Below are 22,638 nucleotides of genomic sequence, written 5' to 3' on the forward strand. Positions count from 1 at the left end.
GGGGGGATTGAGGTGTTGAGCACTTCTGCAGAGTGGGGTGCAGGGCTTGACACTAACTTTTTCGCTTGCCGGCCACTGTGGCTAGTGGTTTTCCCAAGTCACTAGCCAACCAGCTATTCTACTAGCCACAAATTTGATTCGTAAAAAAAATGATTATTATGACACTGTACATCTAACCTCAGAGGATAAGTGCATGGATCGGAAATAAAGCAAACAAATAGAAACTGAGTAACTGAGATTTTTCTTGAACGTAAATACAAACAATTGATACACAAAGAGCAAAGGGCCAGGATGTACGCTATTCTGATATGTCATACCATAGGAAAAGCTACCTGACAAATTGGCTAGTGACACTGAAAGTGTTACTAGCCACAGCCAAGTTTTACGAGCATTTGGCCGGTTGGCAGGTGCCAGTGTCAAGCCCTGGTGGGGTGGTGAGTGTACTGGAAAGCTGCTGGTCTGCCTGTGCTGGCTGTGCTGTGACGTGAGGCTGATTGGGGGCAGAAGGCAGGAGGCTTGGCATGGAAGAAGAGGGTGGGGGAGAGAGAGAGAGAGTGGTGTGGTTATGTACAGCAGTTTGCTGTAAAGGGAGGGGTGTTGACAGTAAGGGAAGGGTCCTTGGAAATCAACTGGTGTGCTTGTGTGGGCTGTGTGGAGGTGGAGGTGGAGTGGGGAAGAAGTGGAGGAGTGGGGGTTTGAGAAGAGCAGGGAGCTGTGGTGTGTGCATCTGTAGAGTGTGGGATGGGAGGATTACTGTACAACAGCTGGGTGAGGGAAAGTAGAGGGAGGGGGAAAGAGGTCCTGGAAATCAGCTGCTATGTTGATGTAAGATAGGGGTGGCTGACATGGCAAAAATGTCATATCACGATTTTTTAATATGAAAATCCAAAATGTTCTATCAAGAAAAAAACAAATGGAAACAGGCATTTTAGGGCCACAAACCTTTCTGAACAGATTTTTTTGAATACAAACTATACTTGCAATTTTGCATGTGAAAAACGTTCTAAACAAACTAAAATGTAAACACACTGATAACACTCTGATAAAGTGCACTATTGGAATATAATACATTCCGTAAGAAACAACACTAAGTAAGTAAACACCACTTTGATATAGTGAACATTTTCACTCTGATTAAGTAAACATTATCACTCCAAGGCGATCTTTATGATTTCTCCACTTTGGCAGATTGTCGACCATCTTCAACTCATTCTTATTCTTCACGATTCAATATCGTCAAATGTCACACATCCCTCTTGTGAGGTTGTGTGGGGGTGGACAAGTGGGGGTGGAGATGTGACTGAAGGTGGCCGGGCTTGGTGGTTGAGGCAGGGTTGGATGGGGGAAGGGTTGAGGAGTAGGTGGGTGACTGAGGGCAGGAGTTGGAGCACTGGGTGGGCCACGCACTGGGGAACTGTTGAAGGGCTGAAAGGGGTGCGGGGGCAAAAACAAGTGGCCATCCAGTAAACCTCATATCTTGAGTCAATCCAGCCTTCAACATTTATGCGCCATTGAGAAGACCAATTTGACTGACTCTGTGTGTGTGTGTGTGTGTGTGTGTGTGTGTGTGTGTGTGTGTGTGTGTGTGTGTGTGTGTGTGTGTGTGTGTGTGTGTGTGTGTGTGTGTGTGTGTGTGTGTGTGTGTGTGTGTGTGTGTGTGTGTGTGTGTGTGTGTGTGTGCGCGCATCAGAGTGCGCACTCCACACACACTTTGCAAAGCCTATTATCCTTGCAAGGAGGCATATTGTGTCACAGAGACAGTGACTCAGATTTGATACTCCCTGTGTAGAAGTGAACTTTAAGACGAGTCATTGGAGAGACAGACACTGGTTAAAAAGGCTTTTGATAGCCGCCCATCATCTTTTTTGTGCCTTGTCGTTGGTGTTGCTCATTTCACCTCACTCAAAACAAGACAGAGAACAACAAATTATGGACAGGAAGGAGTTGTCAAGAATAATTGAAGAAATATGTAGAAATATGATGATCATGCATTTCTTCATTCCCTTTAAGCGTTGACAAGCTAGTTACTGATGTAGACAACACGAATTAAGATGAAAGAATTAACTTGGAAGGACCAAAAAGTAAGAATGTGTCATTTATTATGTATTCGTGAATTATGACGTGTTCTCTTCATCCCCTTAGGTATAGACAAGCCTGGCCGCTACAGCTGTGAGGCCGTCAACGCTAAGGGAGTGACCGGCTCCAGAGAGGCGCACATCAACATCAAAGGTAATACTTGGCGGGATACGGGAGTTCTGTCGGTTTAGTCGCCATACCATAAATTCGAGAACCCATGTGCGATTCTGACCCGAGATCATGTCCTGATCCTGTCCCATCTCTCTCTCTCCTCCACTAATTTCCTGTCACTCTGCTTCATCCCGCGAACACACCAGGGGTGAGTTTCTCAAAAGAGAAGTTGTTAGCCTGTTAGCCGAGTTTCCCCACGTTATCCTATGGAGAATGAGGGGTTGTGGTGGGTCTTTAAGGGCACTTATGTGCAGTAAATTGCATAACCCACTTAAAAACCTAGTCAAAAGATATTTTCCACAATAGCAACATAATATGAAATGGGGAAACGTTCTTGCTATTTAAGCAGAATCATCCACAGCGCGATTTCAATAACCGTCTCTTCACGGCAACAACAATCTATTCACCTTTTGTTTTGACTTCTAAATGTAGGCTTACTAATTTCCACCCCGTGTATCTGATTAAATGTAGGCTACGTGAAGTTGCCCCTCCCTCCTTGTTTGTTCATATGCGTGGATGAGATGGAAAGCCTGGCTGTGCCAAACATTGTTTAAAAGTTTCATCAAATTTTGGTCGGCACACAAGGTTTTGGACATACTAATTTCTAGTGGCACCTGGGCTACGGTTGGTGCATTGATCAGCCATGTAGCAAAAAAGACAGATAGCCTAGGTGAGAGGATGAGGTCTTCCTCGGCTGGCGAGCGCTCCGCATGTGTGTGCGCCCCAAGACCCGACAGTTGCTTAAAAGTCAATTTGAGCACGAAAACAGCAAAGACAAGGTGATATTTCATTCAAACAGGGCCTACACGCTCCAAATAAAACATTTGCTGAGGGGATTTTCAACCAGACCGCAGCGCGAGCAGACAGTCAGTGTGAAAAGCCAAGTCTACCGGCACCTTCGCTGCCGCTCGCTTACCATCGGTGCACGAGCCATTTAAATAGTGAAGTGGCATATCGCAACAGCACATGCGGATTAGCCCAATTATATGCAACAAAGTCGCCAACAAAGCGTGGATTTAACGTTTAATACGCATATGCCAACGTTGTGTGAATACGTGGAAAGGATAACCTAATTGGAAAGCCACTGTCCTTTCTAGTATAGCCTATGTAGAAGACCACTTCGGTTTCGTTTCACCTCATGGGGAAAACATAATTTCCATGCACTGCATTTGCTGAGACTAGGCCTACTAAGCAATAAAGTTAGCGATCAAACTAAAAATATTGGTTGTTGTCATTACAGCATTTAATATGCTAGGCCTACTATTTGTTATAGTTGTTTAAAATAGTCATTGGATTGCCAACCATCCCTTGTATTAAGAAACAAAAGTATGGTTCCATGAGCTGACATGGGACTCAATATCGTTAAAATTGCATCTAAGAACTTTTTTCCCGTTTTTATTAGTTTGCGTAATTGTAGCCAATGTAGTTTTTCTGTGCGTTCCGGGACCTCTTTCCAACTCATCATCGCTGTGATGTGATGTTTGTTTTGCGTTCTGGTACCTTGTGATTTACAAATTAAGCACTGCGCAAGGTTGCATGCAGCAGCCTGCCAGACCTTCGTTACGCAGGCCTACATATATTTAGATAGATAGGTCTAGCTTTACTGACCCATCAAGGGGAAATTCGCCATGATTCACGGTAAACAGCAGAACTGATTTTTTTTTTTCACTGGGCGGAAAAGATTGAGCCCGCGGACCGAACCGACCCGAGCCATATGCTTATATTTTCGACCCGAACCCGGCCCGAACCCAAAGGGCCCGTCGGGTTTTTCGGGCTGACCCGACCCGTTGAGAACTCTAGTTGCCAATGGGAAAATGCATTGACAACAACAAAGTAGCTAATGTAGTAAGCAACTTTGGTTTTGAGAAATTCACCCCAGAGGTGAACTAGCTACAAAGTACCCAGCAAGACCGACAATTGGCTGCAGCGGCTGGCGCCGAACCACATCATAGCTACTTATAGACCGGTCCGAGCCGGGACATAATCGCAACGTTTTCCTGTCAAGGTTTTCTCAATGGATTCTTGTACGTTGGACCATACCGATCAAAATAAGCTTTTGCGCCGTCAAAAAAGTTGTCCGGAATCCAAGATGGCCGCCAGCAATTAAATATGGCCACCAGAATGCCTAAAACCAGTCCTATGTTGGAGGAAATTGTTCAAAGATCACTTTCTTTGGCCTAAGTTGGAGATTTATGGTGACTGAAATAATATTCTGTGGCTTAGAGATCATTATCTCGTGTTGCAAATCCAAGATGGCTGCCAAAGTGGTCCTCCCGATCGAAAAGGGCTACAACTATAATTCTGGTGTCTATTCATATGTTTCCATGGTCTGTGAATCAATTTCTGCATGTATTTTGTGAATCTGACCATTTGTTTAATTGTGCAAATCCAAGATGGCCGCCAAATGTGTTCCCCTCAACCACAAACTGTATTATGTCCTGATCTAGAAGGGCCAAAACTATAATTCTGGTGTCTATTCATGTTTCCATGGTCTGTGAATCCATTTCTGCATGTATTTTGTGAATCTCGCCATTTGTTCTATCAGAAAATCCAAAATAGCCAACAATGCAGCCACCTCCACTTCAGGGAAACTGTGAAAGATTGGCTACACAGCAAGAATGAAATATGCATTGTAGTCAAGTGATATACTGTAGATGAGTGAATTCAGAAAAAAATAATGCATTTTATTAATATTCTGTGACTCGTAAATCATTAACCAGTACTTTCATCGTCCGAATCCAAGATGACTGCCAGACGTGGCCCTATGAAGTAGGATATCTCCTGTTCTACGAATAGTGTTTGGAATTCTAGTGCGTTTTCAATATATTTTCATGGTCCCTGAATCAATTTCGGTAGGTATTTTGTGAATCCGACTCCTGAAAGAAAATTCTAAATGGCAGACAGCGCCACCACCTCAACTTTGAGGAATGGCCATATGCACGCTATGTAGCAAGTATGATATTTGATTTGTGTGTGTGTGTGTGTGTGTGTGTGTGTGTGTGTATGTAGTATGCGTGTGTTTGTGTGTGTGTGTGTGTGTGTGTGTGTGTGTGTGTGTGTGTGTGTGCGTGTGTGTGTGTGTGTGTGTGCGTGTGTGTGTGTAAGCGAGTGAGTGATACTGGTCCGAGTAAGCAGGGACAGGCAATCTGGATTGAGAAAGTGAGAAGATCCTGCCAGAATACCCTGCTTGTGCTGCTGACAAAGGTTATGTCACTAAATAGCTCATCAACCTGACTGAAGGGGTAATGTAATTAGGATCAGCTGGTACTTTAAATTGACTGGAGCAAATAGAGTATGTGATGGGGGCTTTAGTATTTGAACCCTGGATGTCCATTCTGTAGGTACAGTAAGACAGAGAGAGAGACTGTGCAAGAGAAAGAGACATGCATTTTCCATTAAAAAAGATGATTGCATAATATGATACGCATCGAGAAGATTGTGCGACACATGACGGAAAAACAGCTAGTGTTGTAGCGACGGTTTTATTCGTCAGGAGGAAGGTTGTTTCAATACATAGTTGATGAAAATGGTTTGAAGCGGTAGGCCTATAGGAAATCCACACAGGCACAGAAGCTATGACTGGACCTGGCTCAAGAGTTCCACCAGTTGATGAGGCTCATGTTTGCTCAAACTCCTGATGACAGTTTATTTTGCACAACTGAAATAATAAAAAACTGATGGAAAAGGACCAGTGACAGACACAGAGAGTGTGCTTGTCCTTGCACTTGCTCTTGAACATGGTGCTGGTCTAGATGTATTCAAGCTGATCCATGATTCCTGGCATGTGGTAAATAGGACCAACACCACAGAGTGAAAAAATCCCCCTGTCATGATGCTTGCACAATCATGCTTAACCGTCTTCACTGTGTACTATGGTTTGCAGGATGTCCGACAAACTGTCTATGACCCTTAGACCTCAAAAGAACAATCTAATCTAATCTTATCTAATAATGGTGCAAGTATCATGATGGGGATGTTTTTGTTCTATGTTGGTCCTGTGTACTGCGTACCAGGATCATGGATCAGTTTGAGTACAACAGGATACTGGAAGAAGTAAGCTTAATGTTTCCTTTTACTAATGAGGAAAGGCCTTTGAAGTGGATGCCCAACAAGACAATGACCCTAAATACACCAGCAAGCGACCAAAATCATGGTTCCAGACAAACAGCATCCAACTGAGGGGCAGCACATTTCCCGGACCTAAATCTCATAGAAAACTGTTCACAGCTGTTCATATGGCAAAACCAAGAAATGCGGAGGGATTCTGGAATCTAGTACCTGGGCTGCAGTACCTGTTGACTGTTGTTAGACTTTGGTTGACTCCATGCACCATATATGCAAAGCTGTTTTCAGAAACCATGGTTGAGCAGTAAAATATTAATTTAGGATGCACAGCAAAGTTCAGTTATCAAAAATATATTCTTGTACAGAACATTTTGGAGTTTCCAAAGACAGTGCTGTTTTGAGCATAACTGAAATTTAGAGACTTTGGCTCCAAACATTCAAAGACTTAAGAGAGAAAAAACAACAACAAGTGTGACATATAAAATGTAATCATTCATCTGTACCCTATAGATTACAAATCAAATAAAACCAAAATTGCTGTGTAACAAGTCTTGACAGTTTCCCCACAGCGGAGGCAACATGACATGATGACATGATATTTAGTTTAGTTTAGTTTAGTTTAGTTTGTGAGTGTGCGTTTGTGTGTGTGTGTACTCGTTATTTACTCTTTATATTTAAAAAAAAACAAACAAAAAAAAACAACTAACCCCTCTTTGCAGCTGCACTTGTTGTTCTGTATATCTCCTGTGCACTTTGTATTTGCTTGTGATGTTGGCTTGATTATGTCCTCTTTTGAAAGTCGCTTTGGTTATAAAGCATCTGCCAAATGCAATGTAATGTAATGTAACATAATTTGTTATGATTTGTTATGCCACAAAATATACAGTCATGCCAAATGATTTGATAGCCACAGAATATTCATAAATTGCCTCTGAATTCATTCATCTATATCCCTAGCCTACAAATAAAATTTCATAATGGCTGTTTATCAAGTCTGAATCCAATCCAAAATGCTGCCATAAATGGATTCATAGACCATGGAAACCTATGAGTAGACCAGAGTATGCTGGTTAATAATTTGATAGCAACAGAATATTTGTAAAATGCATCTATGTTTCTAGACTACAAATGAAATGTCATACTGTGTCAAGTCTTTGACTGTTTCACCACAGCAGAGGTACTGGAATTGTCGGCCATTTTGGATTTTCTAACAGACTTAATGATTCAATTTGCAGCCCACCTGCATAAATACATTTATAGACATTGGAAACATGAATAAGCACCAGAATTATAGTTATGGCCCTTCTAGATCCAAACATAAGACAGTTTGTGGTTGAGGGGAACACATTTGGCAGCCATCTTGGATTTGCAAAATTGTACAAATGGTCAGATTCACAAAATACATGCAGAAATGGATTCACAGACCATGGAAACATATGAATAGACCCCATAATTATGGTTGTAGCCCTTTTCAATCAGGAGATATGACAGTTTAGTATAGGGGACCTCTTTTGGCAGCCATCTTGGATTTGCACAATGAGATAATGATCTCTAAGCCACAGAATATTATTTCAGTCACCATAAATCTCCAACTTAGGCCAAAGAAAATGATCTTTGAACAATTTCCTCCAACATAGGACTGGTTTTAGGTATTCTGGTGGCCATATTTAATTTCTGGCGGCCATCTTGGATTCCGGACAACTTTTTTGACGGCGCAAAAGCTTATTTTGATCGGTATGGTCCAAAGTACAAGAATCCATTAAGAAAACCTTGACAGGAAAACGTTGCGATTATGTCCCGGCTCGGACCGGTCTATTAGCATAGTATTCATTGAAGTTCAACTACAAACTGTTGCTCAATTCGCTTTAATCGCCTCTGGTCGCCCAAGTCACTTTTGTCTCTTATGTCGCCAGAGACTCAATACAAAGTCAATTACTTTCGTCGCCAGTGTCGCTCAAGTCGCGTCTGATGTTTTTGTGCCATCACTGTCCTATGCATAAAGGCATTCAAATCCCAATCCCAAAATATCTCTAAAAATGTAATGCTAACATTCCTCTGTATATAAAAATGTTCAAATAAATGTCATAGTGCCTTTTACTGAAATATTGTTTACATCAAGTCAGATTAACAGTAATTGACCTATTTCAACACTGTTTAATATTGGGAAGTGTAACTGAAGGCCGTCTCAAAATTAGAGTGACTGTTACCCCTCCGTAATTCCGGAGGAGATGGGTCTTTTACGGTATCCTGTGTTAATTGCCCACTGGGCGGCACCTTTCCTTTTCACCTACTCTTCCCTGGTTTCGTTTTTGTGTTGTAGTGATGACTGTTGTGTTTTGTGTTTAGTTTTGTGTTTACAAAAAAAGGGGGAGGAGAAATTGCAATAATGTTTATCATTTTGAGATGTAACTGTTAGCCATGTTGTGACCCCTCATAGGTCTCCCAGACCGTATCGGGGGCCTGAACGTCACGGAGCAGAGCTACAACAGGCTGATGCTCAGCTGGACACCCGGACACGACGGATACTCACCACTCTCCCAGTGCTCTATCTCAGTGAGTTAGGAGGGCTCACACACACACACATCCAAGCGCAGTAGTGCACACACACATGCATACTACGTACATACACACACACAAACACACGCATGCGCGCACACACAAACACACGCACGCAGGTATGCACACATACAGACACACACACACACACACACAGTCATCCTACACATGGGTGCTGTACTGTCAACATGTGGCTTTTGTGGTAGAATGCTCAGCTGACATCTTCCATGAAATATTACAATAACAAGCTCTAGCACAGGGGTCCCCAACCTTTCTGGGTCTGAGGGCTACCAAGGGCTACCCGAGGGCTCCTGAGGGCTACCCAAGGGCTATTTGTTTATTCAAATGATGTCTTGATCTCATTCTTAAGTCACACTATGATTGAATGATAATTTACTTATAGGTTATAAAGATATATTATCATATTGAGATGAAGAAAAACATGAACTGTGACTATATTCTTGCAGTCGACACAATTTATGAACATCCTTTTGGGCACCTCAGAAGCTCCTGGAGGGCTACCTGGCGCCCGCGGGCACCACGTTGGTGACACCTGCTCTAGCATATCCAACTCTCAAATTGGACAACTCTATCATAACACATATAGGAGTTAAATCTGTGATCTTTGGTAATGTTCTACTTCATGAAGAACACACACTTGCACACGTAAGCATACCCTCCCTCACTTTCATGTCCCCCCTTACTGTACCGTGGACTCCCAGTGGGAAGTGCAGATTTTTGTTTTTAAGTGAACTATTCTGTTAATGTTCTCGTACTGACCTTTGCCTTTTGTCAGGTGCGAGAGCTGAGCATCAGGGAGGGCAGTCCGACGCGTGTGGTCATCGCCCACGTCCCTCCCTTCCAGCACGAGGTGACAGGCCTGAGAGCCATGACTCCCTACAACATGAGTGTCTCTTGCAGCAACGAGGTGGGAAACTCCAAACCCAGCGCCTGGGTTAAGATCAAGACACCTGAAGGAGGTGAGTGTGCTGTTGTGTGTGTCCGAGTTTGTGAGGTGATGGACCCCAGGGTTTGTTTGTGTGTGTGTGTGTGTGTGTGTGTGTGTGTGTGTGTGTGTGTGTGTGTGTGTGTGTGTGTGTGTGTGTGTGTGTGTGTGTGTGTGTGTGTGTGTGTGTGTGTGTGTGTGTGTGTGTGTGCGTGCATACATGCGTGCGTGCGTGAGCACACGCGCGCGTGTGTGTGCGTGTGCGCGCGCATGCGCCCGTGTGTGTGTGTGTGTGTGTGTGTGTGTGTGTGTGTGTGTGCATGTGACATGATATGACCCTACAATATGAGTAGCCTATATGTACTACACTGTATATCTGGGGCAGGACCAGCAGACATAAGGGATGCGAGTTAGCACCTTGCTACAGTCATCATCATCCAAGCACAGACTGCTTTTACCCTCTTGTGTTGCTAAGGCGAAAGGCACAGCACTTGGCAACTCATGCACACACATATAGTACCCTCTCTTTCTCTCTCTCTTTATCTCTCTCTCTCCCCCATTCTTGTTTTTGTTCTCTCTCTCTCTCCTTCTGTCTCTCTCTCTTTGTCTGTCTCTCTCTCTCTGTCTGTCTGTCTGTCTGTCTGTCTGTCTGTCTCTCTCTGTCTGTCTGTCTCTCTCTCTCTCTCTCTCTCTCTCTCTCCCTCTCTCTCTCTCTCTCTCTCTCTCTCTCTCTGTCTGTCTGTCTGTCTGTCTGTCGGTCTGTCTCTCTCTCTCTCTCTCTCTCTCTCTCTCTCTCTCTCTCTCTCTCTCTCTCTCTCTCTCACACACGCACGCACACACACACACACACACACACACACACACACACACACACACACACACACACACACACACACACACACACACACACACACACACACACACACACACACACACACACACACTAAACAAACACTGCTGTAGTGCTTTAGTGTGTGTTATATCATCATGAGTGCATGAGGAGGATGACTTCACCCCTGTGGCATGTGTGGGATGCTGGGTGCCTTGCGGAGTGAATTGTTTCCTACCACGTGCAAGATGCACACTGAGTACGTGTGGAAATCAGATGCAAAAAAAACCCCTCTGAAACTGAAAGGTCTGAAATGTGCAGAAAATCTTCTGTGATGTTCTACTGCTCTGTGTGGACTGGAGCTGACAGAACTCCAAAGGTACCCTCTCTTCTCCACAGGGCCCTGCATTATGCATTTACTATAAGGCAATAGGGGAAGATAGAAAAGCATGCATGGAGTGTTAAATCAATGTGTGTGTGTGTGTGTGTGTGTGTGTGTGTGTGTGTGTGTGTGTGTGTGTGTGTGTGTGTGTGTGTGTGTGTGTGTGTGTGTGTGTGTGTGTGTGTCTGCGCGCGTGCGTGCTTGCGTGCTTGCGTGTGCCTCTGCCTGCTCACGCGTGTTGGTGTTTTTGTGTATGTCTGTGAAGATTCTCAATCATCCAGGTCAAGAGTTTAGTTTTAAGCAACTGGACTTTTACTTGAGCTACAAGTTCTGATCAAGCTCCATGCTTCAAAGGTTCAAGCGAGCTCTGTGGCAGTACTAGTGAGCTATCTCGTGAATCATCCAAGTCACTCAGTCTCCTATCTCTTCCAATTAGTGGCCCTGGAAAAGAGGCCCCATGAGATCCCCCATCTATCCAGCGATGAAAGGGAAGAGAGGGGTTTAGGAATGAGCAGGTCTGAGTTGAGTTATGGCTCACAGAAAGGGACAGGGGTGTGGGGGCTTCTTTGGCATCTAGCCCCTTAACAAATGCCGTTCCACCAGTGGAAGGATCTTATAGTCACTGAAAAACCTGAACTACCATGGTGCTAGCTACACCACTATGACAGTACACAGGAACACTTTAGGAATACATTACGACTTGGTCATTGCCATGATGGTAAAAGCTAATTTATAATAGGGCTGTGGGCTAAAGAGCAGACATCATCAGATCCTCTGCAGTCACATTCGGGTTTTGGGATGACTAGATTCTTTGTTGAGTTAATACATGTTCAGAGGCATAGACAAGTGGGCTCCTTTGACGTAGAAAACGTGTGGTCATCTTACAGTACTTTGACTAAGTGTGAGAGGAAATTTCATCAAACTACAAGGGACGAGCGGGTCTTTAGTGAGGTTCAGGCTTGTGTGCGCCTCCTTTCTGTTTAAGGTTTTAGTAGTTCTCACCTTTATGAGTTGACACACCAAGCAAAACACCTTTTACAGACAAAATACCAATGTCAACCATTTTTCTCCAATAGCTATCCTCCTGACGACCAGCAGTTCATTTTTGTCCTGTCTAAAGGACCTTTGTAAACCACAATATCTCCCACCTCATACACACTACTGAGCTCACAGTGGTCTTTAAAGAGGACATTCAGAGCTTTCAAATGATACCACGTTTGTAGGGGTGGGGTTTTTGGAACGTTATCTTTCTTTGCAAGGAAAATGGTGTCCATTAAAAATAGGCCGCCGTTAAAGGAAAGGTAAATGCATAATACTTTCATGTGGGCAATTATTGTCTTATAAAATCATCTTTATATGTTTGTTCAATCTCTGAATCTCTGACGAGCACAATAAAACCATTTCTAAATTAATGTAACATTGTTTAATTCCCATATTTAGGTGTTAAAGAAATGTCCTTCAAAATGGACATTGGTAGTGACATCTTCCATTTTTTTTAGTATTTTTCAAATCAGAAAAGTCAGTATCAGAATCAGAAGGAGAGACACTATTCGAGGACATTATTGGTAATCCCAGATGGGTTGTTTGAGGAAGATGCTGAAGATTCAGAGACCTCTTAGGATTCATTTCAAGTAAGAAAAAAAGTAGAATCAGAACAAGCAGAATATTCCCTATTGATGCAGTTATCATCCACTGTGGAGCATGACTCCGATGCGTGTCTCAACTTTGCAGGACAATATTTCAACCAAAAATGAAAGAAGACTAAATTAATCCTATATACATAAACACATGTTGGTTCCAGAGATAATAACTCATATTTCAGAACTATAAAATTATTAAATTCTAGTGAAACTCTTCAGTTGAGGGACGACATGTCATTCAACCTTCAACAAGTCCAGTTGCTTAAAACAAAATTGCTTTGACTTAAGATGACCTGCATAAATGATAATGGTCACAGACACATCCAGTTTCAACCACAAACCAATAAAACAGTCATTGTAGCCCCTTAATGCATGCCGTACCTCCTGTGACACGCAGTAATAGACATTGAAAGTTAAATACTATAGTACTACACTACTATGACAGTGCACTGGGCCTTTAGTAATACATTTAGGAAACCATTGAGGGTCAACCATTTGAGAAACATCAATTCTTATGCTCGAGGTCAGACAAAGTCTCGAAAAGATTTGAAAGTTGATGATAATCAGGTGGAGGAAACAGAGCCTATACTACAAGGGATGAGGTCAAGTCTACGTTAGAGTTAGAGTTTTTTTTCAGAGACTGGGCCAGGCAGGGCCAGGTGGGTTTCAATGAACATCACATCAGAGCTAAAGAACCACAGGATCCCTCATGTTACAGGCAGAGAGAGCAGAGAGGAAATGGAAACAGCCACAAGGTTTGTTAGAGTCTGTGTCAGTGTGTTGTCATATGTTCAGAGAGACGGGACCAGGTGCATCCATGTTGGTTTGAATGAATGTTGCATATCAGAGTCACCTGAAGGGGAAAGAAAGTCCCCAGAATCTGTCACGTTGCATAGAGAGAGCCGAGAGGAAATGGCAGCCACTACAAGGGGTTCCTGTTTGGAAGTAATTGCTCACGTCCCCTCTAGTCGAGTTGGCTTTCCTGTGCTTGTTGAATGGCAGCAGGGGTTGGAGTGGAGTGGAGTGGGCTCTTCTCTTCTTCTCCTCTCCTCTCCTCTCCTCTCCTCTCCTCTCCTCTCCTCTCCTCTCCTCTCCTCTCCTCTCCTCTCCTCGCCTCTCATTTGGGGGCTGCTGTGTTTTTTCTGCTGAGGTGTGGCTGTATGGGATTTCCTCCATATTCCTAGAGGCAGGGAGGGAAGGATGTACACACACACACACACACACACAGACACACACACACACACACACACACACACACACACACACACACACACACACACACACACACACACACACACACACACACACACACACACACACACACACAGAAGTGGATATTTTTGGAGTCTGATGAAGTCTGAGGCGTGTTCCCTTATTGCGTCACCCACAGTGCGTGGTGTACTGTAGAGTCTTATCAGTGCTGTTATGTGGACGCCATTGTTCAAGATAACAAGAAGTGCCCTGATTGAAATGATTTGTAAAAAGCATTGTGTTTGTCCCAGCTGCTGACTGATTTAATTGTAATCAGGGCTCTAAATTAACACTAGCCAATTGGCTAAAAGCAGGTGACGTTTCAGTTTGGCTTGTAGAAAAGGCCAACTTACTAGCCAGGTTGACCCATTTGGGAGTGTGTGTTTGGCTAGTAGTGAGATTAACACACCACCTAGCCATTTGGGCTGGTGATGAGAAAAGTTAATTTAGGGCCTTGATTGTAATATACTGTAATGTGGAGGCTCATGTTGCGATGCTGTCTTGTTGTGCTTTTGGCTGTGCCCTCCGAGCCTCCCCAATATAAGCACTTTGTAATTCAGTATAATGTAAAGTTACTGGTTGGGATTATACCCCTTTGTGTTGTTGCCAAATGTGGATATACATACTGTAAGTATATAATAACAGAAGCTTATGTGGAGGTTGTCCATGTTGTCCATGTGTGGTTCATGTTGTGATATTGTGCCGTTGTGTTGTGCCAATGCTGACAGAGACTCTCTGGGTGGCTTCCAATATGCAGACTCCCTCCTCAGTCTGTGCTTGTGGCCTCGCGATTCGCTGACGCCCCTCCTCCGTGAAGAGAACAATTAAGTTTCCCTGCTGTCAGCCTAGCCCAGAGGTTCCCAAACTTAACCATGACAAGCCCCCCCCCCCATACACCGCTAGCTTCCAGCCAAGGCCCCCTGACATGGGCCGTGCCACATCATTTTTTTCTGTGCACCCAGTTGAACAACTTGATGAAGTTTGTGCATTCCTAAACCCATTCAAGTACTACAGAAAGCATAAATACAAACATTGCGAAGAAGAAAATGATTCCATTGGGATTTCTATTCCTATTTTTGGTTTATTTTGGCTACTTAAGTTATGTAATACATTCAATTATTCATTTCTTTTTGCTATATTTTTCCTGCCAACCTGCTGGGGCCCCCCTATCATCCTCTCATGGCCCCCCAGGGGTCCCCGGCCCCTACTTTGAAAAACCCTGGCCTAGCCACAACAATTTTTGGGGGACTATTCTTCATTCACCATCCCGTTTGCAAATGAGAAAATGACATTAGAACTGTGCTTTTGCGAGATATTGAAATACAATGCTGTTGTCGGTGAGGTCATGACGAGGCCACGAGGAGGCAAGTGAGCAAGGGAGGACGGGACTCTGCATATTGGAATCCAGCCCCTGTCCCCGTATTGCAATGTAATCTAATGTAATGTAATGTAATGTTAAGGTTCATGTTCATGTGTCCTGTCATGTTGTTGACAGTGACTCAGAGCCTCCCCAATGTAAAGCATTATAATGTAATGTTAAAGATATATGGAAAGCAAACTGGTCCACTTCAGGGCAGGGACGACTGGAGCACTCAAATACTTTTTTGACTTTTTAATGTGGTGCAAACAAGATGACTGACATTTCGGCACGTTGCGTCTTCTTCAGAGTCAAAAAACTATAGTATGTTTATGTTTTCTTTGTTGTCGTTGCCAGTGCCGTCGGAGCCTCCGCGTAATGTCTCCGTGATGCTGAACGACTCTGTGATGGTGGTCCGCTGGGTCCCGCCACCCCCCGACAAGATCAATGGCAACCTGAAAGGCTACGACGTCATCATCAAACACGGAGTCAATGGCACACACATGAACACGGTGGGTGCTGAGTGTGTGTGTGTGTGTGTGTGTGTGTGTGTGTGTGTGTGTGTGTGTGTGTGTGTGTGTGTGTGTGTGTGTGTGTGTGTGTGTGTGTGTGTGTGTGTGTGTGTGTGTGTGTGTGTGTGTGTGTCTGTTTGTGTGTCTGTTTGTGTGTGTGAGAGTGACTGTGTCTCTGTACAGGTATGTGATTGTACCAATGTGTTTACTTGTAATCACCTGGCTTTAACCTGTGAGGTTGTGGACAAGAAGTAAAAAGGGAATGTTTTCGCTTAACCTCCGAATAACAAGAAGACCTGACTTCTCCTTTTTCGTGGTGGAAAACTGAAGGGGTGGCGTAGTTTCACAATAACAACATTTCTGCCTTCAGGCTTTGGCTACTTAATGAAACGATTTTTTTTACTTCTTTTTCCATTTCATTTCACAGTTATTGCGTCTGCATAGATGGTTTCAGATCAGATAATCTTAACCTTTTGACCTCGTATGTGGCATTTGTTTTCATAAGGAATAAAAGGAGAACTGCTCCAAGAGCATTTTTCAGGACATCATGTCCTCAGTGAGTAGGTGGTGTACTGTAGGATTTAAGTTCATCCTTTAGAGAGCTTCCTGTATGGTCCTTCCCAGTATGTTACTGTGTTACCCTGAATCCATGAAAACACTTTTCAAATGCTAGGTATCCTTGCAAGTATTTGATTTCAAACTTGTTTTGTTTAAATTCTCTGAATACATTGAGGGTGTGGCCTTTTTGTGATGCAGCAGATACATAAATTAGTCTACACACATAACCACATAGTTCAACCAATATCATTAAAATATTATAGTATATATAATATACTGTATATACAGTATATACGTAGATATGCACACACAAGTGTGAACTGACCGGATAGTCTTCTCTGATCTGATGCTCTTTTGATCTTCTCACATCTTATTTCGTATGAGTTGAACCCTGGGGCGCACAGGCACAGCACATTGTGGGCTAGTCTATATCAAGCACACATAACATGGTCACATACAGCTGGGGCTGTGGCTTTCTCAAGAATGAGAGACATCTATTCTGGTTTCCACCATGTGTTCAGTGTATTCTCTGAGATCAATGATGGCAAAAAAGTGCAGCACTTGTGTAGCCCATTCTTACCATACCCAAAAACTCAGTTGAAGTTCGAAATGCATCTGATTTTACCCAATTGTTAACGTTTGGTCATGACGTGTAATGTACCCATAGGTAATATACATCCCCTGCCAGTTTGCTGAATGGCTGCATTTAATCTTGTAGTGACTCCCCAGAAGACCAAACCCTAACGCAATGTGTTGAAAATGAGAATCGAGCGGAAGCCTACAGATTGCGAGTACAGGCCATCTAGATTTTTCTCTACATCAGTATGTAGAGAGCACAATTAAACCAATGTCTGAGTGTCTGCATTACATTAAGTAAACTATGACGAATCCTCTATGAGACATAGGAGGAGTCATAGCCTTTATTAATTATGACAAATAAAGGAAATGTGTTTGGGTGAGGGGGAGAGAGAGAGAGAGAGAGAGAGAGAGAGAGAGAGAGAGAGAGAGAGAGAGAGAGAGAGAGAGAGAGAGAGAGAGAGAGACTCATTGGCCTTTTGGTCTTTTGTATGGACTAGCGTATGTCATAACGGCCAGTCAGTCATGTGAGCTGGCTTTGTCATGGTCCTCTGTTGTGTACTCTGGACGGCACAATGGCCGACTTCCCCCAATTCCTGCTGACATGGGGCTTACAGGAAACTGGCCCAGAGAAAAACGGAATTGTCCTCTCTGCTCGTCCGTCTGCCTGTCTGCCTGTTCACCTACTAACTGTGCGTCACCATTTGGAGAATAGAAAGATATTACAGAGCACTCTGCGTGCACAAGTGCTAAACACACAAACACACACAAACATGCATGCGCACACACAGACTCACTCACTCACTCACTCACTCACTCACTCACTCACTCACTCACTCACTCACTCACTCACTCACTCACTCACTCACTCACTCACTCACTCACTCACTCACTCACTCACACACACACACACACACACACACACACACACACACACACACACACACACACACACACACACACACACACACACACACACACACACACACACACACACACACACACACACACACACACACACACACACACACACACACACACACACAGACATTTGCATGCTCACACAGATGTGCCCCCTAATCAATCCTACCAGTAATCGACAACAGTGAATCACACATACGGTAGGACCCCTGAAAAACAGCAGCGTTGACTGGAAGTGTATGTGAGTGGAAAGCTTCAACAAATGGGCCTTGTCCCTCCTCTGCACTCACCTGCTTCTTCCCTTCATCTGTCTTGGCAGTGCATGTGACGGAATATGATCCCATGGGCCCCTGGGCCAGACAACAAGAAAGGCCCCCCTCAGTGGGTGCTGCTACTAGTCTACAAAACAATTCAGATGTGAGTTTCTCAAAAGAGAAGTTGTTAGCCTGTTAGCAACTTCGGTAGTTGCCAATGGGAAAATGTATTGAAAACAGCAAAGTAGCTACTATAGTCAGCAACTTTGGTTTTGAGAAATTCACCCCAGGGTTGTATGGCCAGATGTGAGAATCTATGTTGATTGGGGCATGGAGGTAGCTCTTTGAGAAAAAAATGAAAATGTAGTTGTTAAAAGTGCGATTTTAACGCAATATGACAATGGGAGTATAGGGGCTCTGGCTTCAGGGCCCCCTTGACTCTTGGGCCCCTGGGCCTGGTAGGCCCGTGCAGTAATCCGTCCCTGTTGGCAGTGCATGTGAGAGCCGTCTGTCCCACAGCTGGCCCTCTGAGCACCAGCCACTTGTCTCATTCATTTCATGCCGTATTACTGCACTATAAATCCTGAGGAATGTTGTTTTTGTACTTTATCAGCGCAACATGACGGTTAGCTCTGAAGTATCTTACTTAAATGGAAATACACAGTGCCACAGTGACGGAAGTGAGCAGGTGTTGCAAGTTAATGTTTTAATTGCTACCCAGAAAGACTATATGAGACCTGTGGTGTGGTATTGTATGTCAGCATTCGTGGACACACACAGACACACACACACACACACACACACACACACACACACACACACACACACACACACACACACACACACACACACACACACACACACACACACACACACACACACACACACACACACACAAAGCACAGCCCAGCACAAAGTACAGCACAACGTCTGTAGTGTCTGAGGGCAGAAGGAACTCCAAATGTCCAAAACATTGTGCAACAGCACCTTTTGTCACATGGCCCATAATGTCCACACACACACACACACACACACACACACACACACACACACACACACACACACACACACACACACACACACACACACACACACACACACACATGGCACAGCACAGCATGGAGAAAGAAACACATTCCTCTTCCTCTTTCTTCCCCTTCTCTCATCCTTTTCAATACACACATACACGCGCGCGCACGCACGCACGCACGCACGCACGCACGCACACACGCTCGTGCGCTCACACACACACACACAGTCACTCACACACCCGGGTGAGGAAAAAAGGGTGACTTTTCTCCCAGTGCTTCGGTCAGCTTGGAATCGCGCCGTGACATAGTGTTCCCCTTTTTTTGCCCTTTCCCGCATATCAACACACATTGTCATGTCATGACGTAGACATACAGACTGTCTGCCAGCCTTGTGGTGGCTGTTTTGGTCAAGAAAGCTGTGCTGTTTGCAACCCTTCCTCAGATGACACTGCAGTTTTTACATGGCCAACTAACCCACATATCCACGGCCACAGCCACACAATTTGCATCTTAGCTTTTGTTGTTGTTGATGGATCAAGAGATTAGCATTCTGCGCCAGATTTTTAGAGTATTAGTTCATGTGCTGGATTAAAACAAACAAAAAAGTTGCTGCACAATTTTGTTTATTTCACAATACCTACGTATGAGCATAGACTTGGGTGGGCCGCTATAGGCCACAGTGTAGGAATTAAAGAAGTGAAACTGTTTACCACTCTTAAGGATAATCTCTTGTTTGTGTCGTGCCTTGAGGTAATCACTGCTTGTATATCTATTGAAGGCAGTCATTTTTTGTATGTAAACACTGTGTATTTATGTGTGTATTATGAAAAGGGGATTTGGCCGTTTACTTTAGCCGTGCAGTTAAAGTGCTCATTAGGTCCAATCTCTGGTTGACATTATCAGATAGGGATTTTAAGCTGTCAGTGTCAGCGGGGTCAATGTCAGCGGGAGTGCGGTGGAATGTAGCTCAACAAAACAGAAAGGAGTACATCATTTGACTCGCTCTCTTTTGGTCCGCAGTTCAGTTGTAAGGTTGCATATAAGAAATTCATGTTCTCTCTCTTCATGTTTTTTTCATGGAAATTGAGCACCTTATTTGAAGCCTCATGGATCCTGTCCTCCATATAAACATTCATGTCTTGTTTTGGTTGTTTTAGTTTTGCCATGTTATGCCAATTCATGTTCTCTTGCTTGGTGTTTGGATCTCGAGCACCTCAACCGAGGCCATGTGGGTCCCGTCCTCCATATTAAAATGTGCGTCCTTTTGTGGTCTACAGCTAATGGATGTTCTGTCTCTCTGTGGCCGCCATGGCTCAATGGTTAGAGCTCTGGCCTTTAGATCAGAGGGTTGTAAGTTCAAATCCTGCCCTTACCAGCACCTCCATCCATGGCTGAAGTGCCCTTGAGCAAGGCACCTAACCCTACATTTCTCCAGGGCCTGTAAACCAATACCCTGTACCTTAATAAGTGTAGGTCACTTTGGATAAAACCGTCAGCTAAGTGTAATATAATGTAATGCAGGGGCCCCAATCCTTTCTAGGTCAGAGGGCTACCAAGGGCTACCCGAGGGCTATTGACAGATACCCGAGGGCTACTTTTGTTCAAAATCCTCTAATGATGTCTTGACATCATTCCAAAATACACTAGATTGAATGATAATTTGCTTATAAGTTATAAGGAAATATTCTTTATAGGCTATAAAGAAATAATCTCATATTTAAATTAAGAAAGGCATTAACTGTGACTAAAATCTTGTAGTCGTGACTGTTTATTAACATCCTTGGTGGGCACCACAGAAGCTCCTGGAGGGCTACATGGCGCCCACGGGCACCACGTTGGTGATGTCTGATGTAATGTCTCTTCATGTCTGGTTGTAGATCTCCAGCACCTCAACTGAGGCCACATGGATCCTGTCGGCCTTCAACACCACCTACAGCATCCAGGTGGCCGCACGCACTGGAGCAGGCAGCGGAGCACTCAGCTCACGCTTCTGGATACGCGTCAACGAGTCAGGTAAGGTGGACACACACACACACACACACACACACACACACACACACACACACACACACACACACACACACACACACACACACACACACACACACACACACACACACACACACACACAGCAGTGGGGCCCTTAGCTCATGCTTCCGGATATGAGTCAGGGACACAAGTATACACACACACACACACACACACACACACACACACACACACACACACACACACACACACACACACACACACACACACACACACACACACACACACACACACACACACACACACACACACAAGCTGCCAGTGGGGTTCTCAGATAGAGTCAATGGGTTCTTACTGTAGCTCAGGCTTCTTGATACAGCTCATGTCCATCTCCTTATACTGTATATAAAACAGAGCGATCTCAGCTCCCTGCCAAAGAGAAGGAGCAGAGCTGAACTGAACTCTGTCCCAGTTTAAACTATGGATACTGTAATATGTGGTGTCCCAAGACACTGTATTCAGTGGCAGTTTTTGGGCACAGCAGAGACAAGGAGCTATCTATAGCATTACACTACACTTACTTAACACTTTTATCCAAAGCGACTTAAAGTACAGTTATGTAAGTAAGTTAATGCGGGTCGCTGGCACGCTGTGAAAGTTAACTACTAGGCCTATAGTACTGCACTACTACTGTGACAGCGCACGGGGCCTTTAGTAATACATTACGACTTGGTCATTGCCATTCTGGTAACAGCTCATTTATAAAGCCGTGTCTTAAGGGGTTCATTAAGTACAGGGTATTGGTTACAATCCCTGGAGAAATGTGGTGTTAACTGTAAGTGTCTTGCTCTACGGCACCTCAGCCAAGGAGTGAGATAGGGAGCGGAAGGATGGGAGTTAAACCCTCTGATCTAAAGAGTTCACTAAATCTCCTTCACTAGGCCATAGCTACCCCCCAGTTATAATTTTGTGTGTTCCAAGACACTGTATTCAGTTGCAATTTTTGGGCGCTACAGAGGCAAGGAGTTCTCATCTTGGTCTGAGCCTGGCCTTAGTCTAGCTTCATACAGTGCAAGTTATGCATATGTGGCACATGATCACAATGACAAGTGCTTTTGGTGAGGTGGGTTTGTCACTGCAAGTCAATTGGCATGTGATTTGAGAGAAGCCAACAGTTTGCTCTGTGGTTCTGCTCTCTGAATCTGTTTCTTGTTTCTATTTTCCTCAGTAGGCAGCCAATGGTGGGAATACTAACTGATACGTATGAGGCGCCTGCTATGGCTCAAAGTGTATTTCCTTTTTCGTTTCGCTCACATTGAAAGAGGAATTTCGTACGGAGCCTGTTGTTGCAACATCTCCGGTCACTTGGATTTTAAACACACCGCTCACATGGCTCACACCGTTAAGTTAAAGGTCAAACAGTAAAGGCGGATGAAGAGAACTGCTTTGTCATGGCGTGGAGGTCAGCTAAGTTCTTATGGTTATGCTAAGGCAGTTCTTGGTCTTTGGAACAGACGGTCACAT

At 44.1% G+C, this 22,638-nt stretch overlaps 1 protein-coding gene across 1 annotated transcript in view; it reads left to right on the forward strand.

Annotated features, from left to right (window-relative positions):
* Window positions 1-22,638, forward strand: part of mertka (c-mer proto-oncogene tyrosine kinase a) — a 54,529-nt gene that overhangs the window by 21,988 nt on the left and 9,903 nt on the right. Inside the window, exons 6-10 of the mRNA XM_063191272.1 lie at window positions 2,143-2,229; window positions 8,750-8,865; window positions 9,665-9,848; window positions 15,631-15,785; window positions 21,003-21,138. Of these exons, the coding sequence (XP_063047342.1) occupies window positions 2,143-2,229; window positions 8,750-8,865; window positions 9,665-9,848; window positions 15,631-15,785; window positions 21,003-21,138 (678 nt within the window). The remainder of the gene's footprint in view (window positions 1-2,142; window positions 2,230-8,749; window positions 8,866-9,664; window positions 9,849-15,630; window positions 15,786-21,002; window positions 21,139-22,638) is intronic.

This window comes from Engraulis encrasicolus, chromosome 24, assembly GCF_034702125.1.
Source record: "Engraulis encrasicolus isolate BLACKSEA-1 chromosome 24, IST_EnEncr_1.0, whole genome shotgun sequence".
NCBI classification, from domain to species: Eukaryota; Metazoa; Chordata; class Actinopteri; order Clupeiformes; family Engraulidae; genus Engraulis; species Engraulis encrasicolus.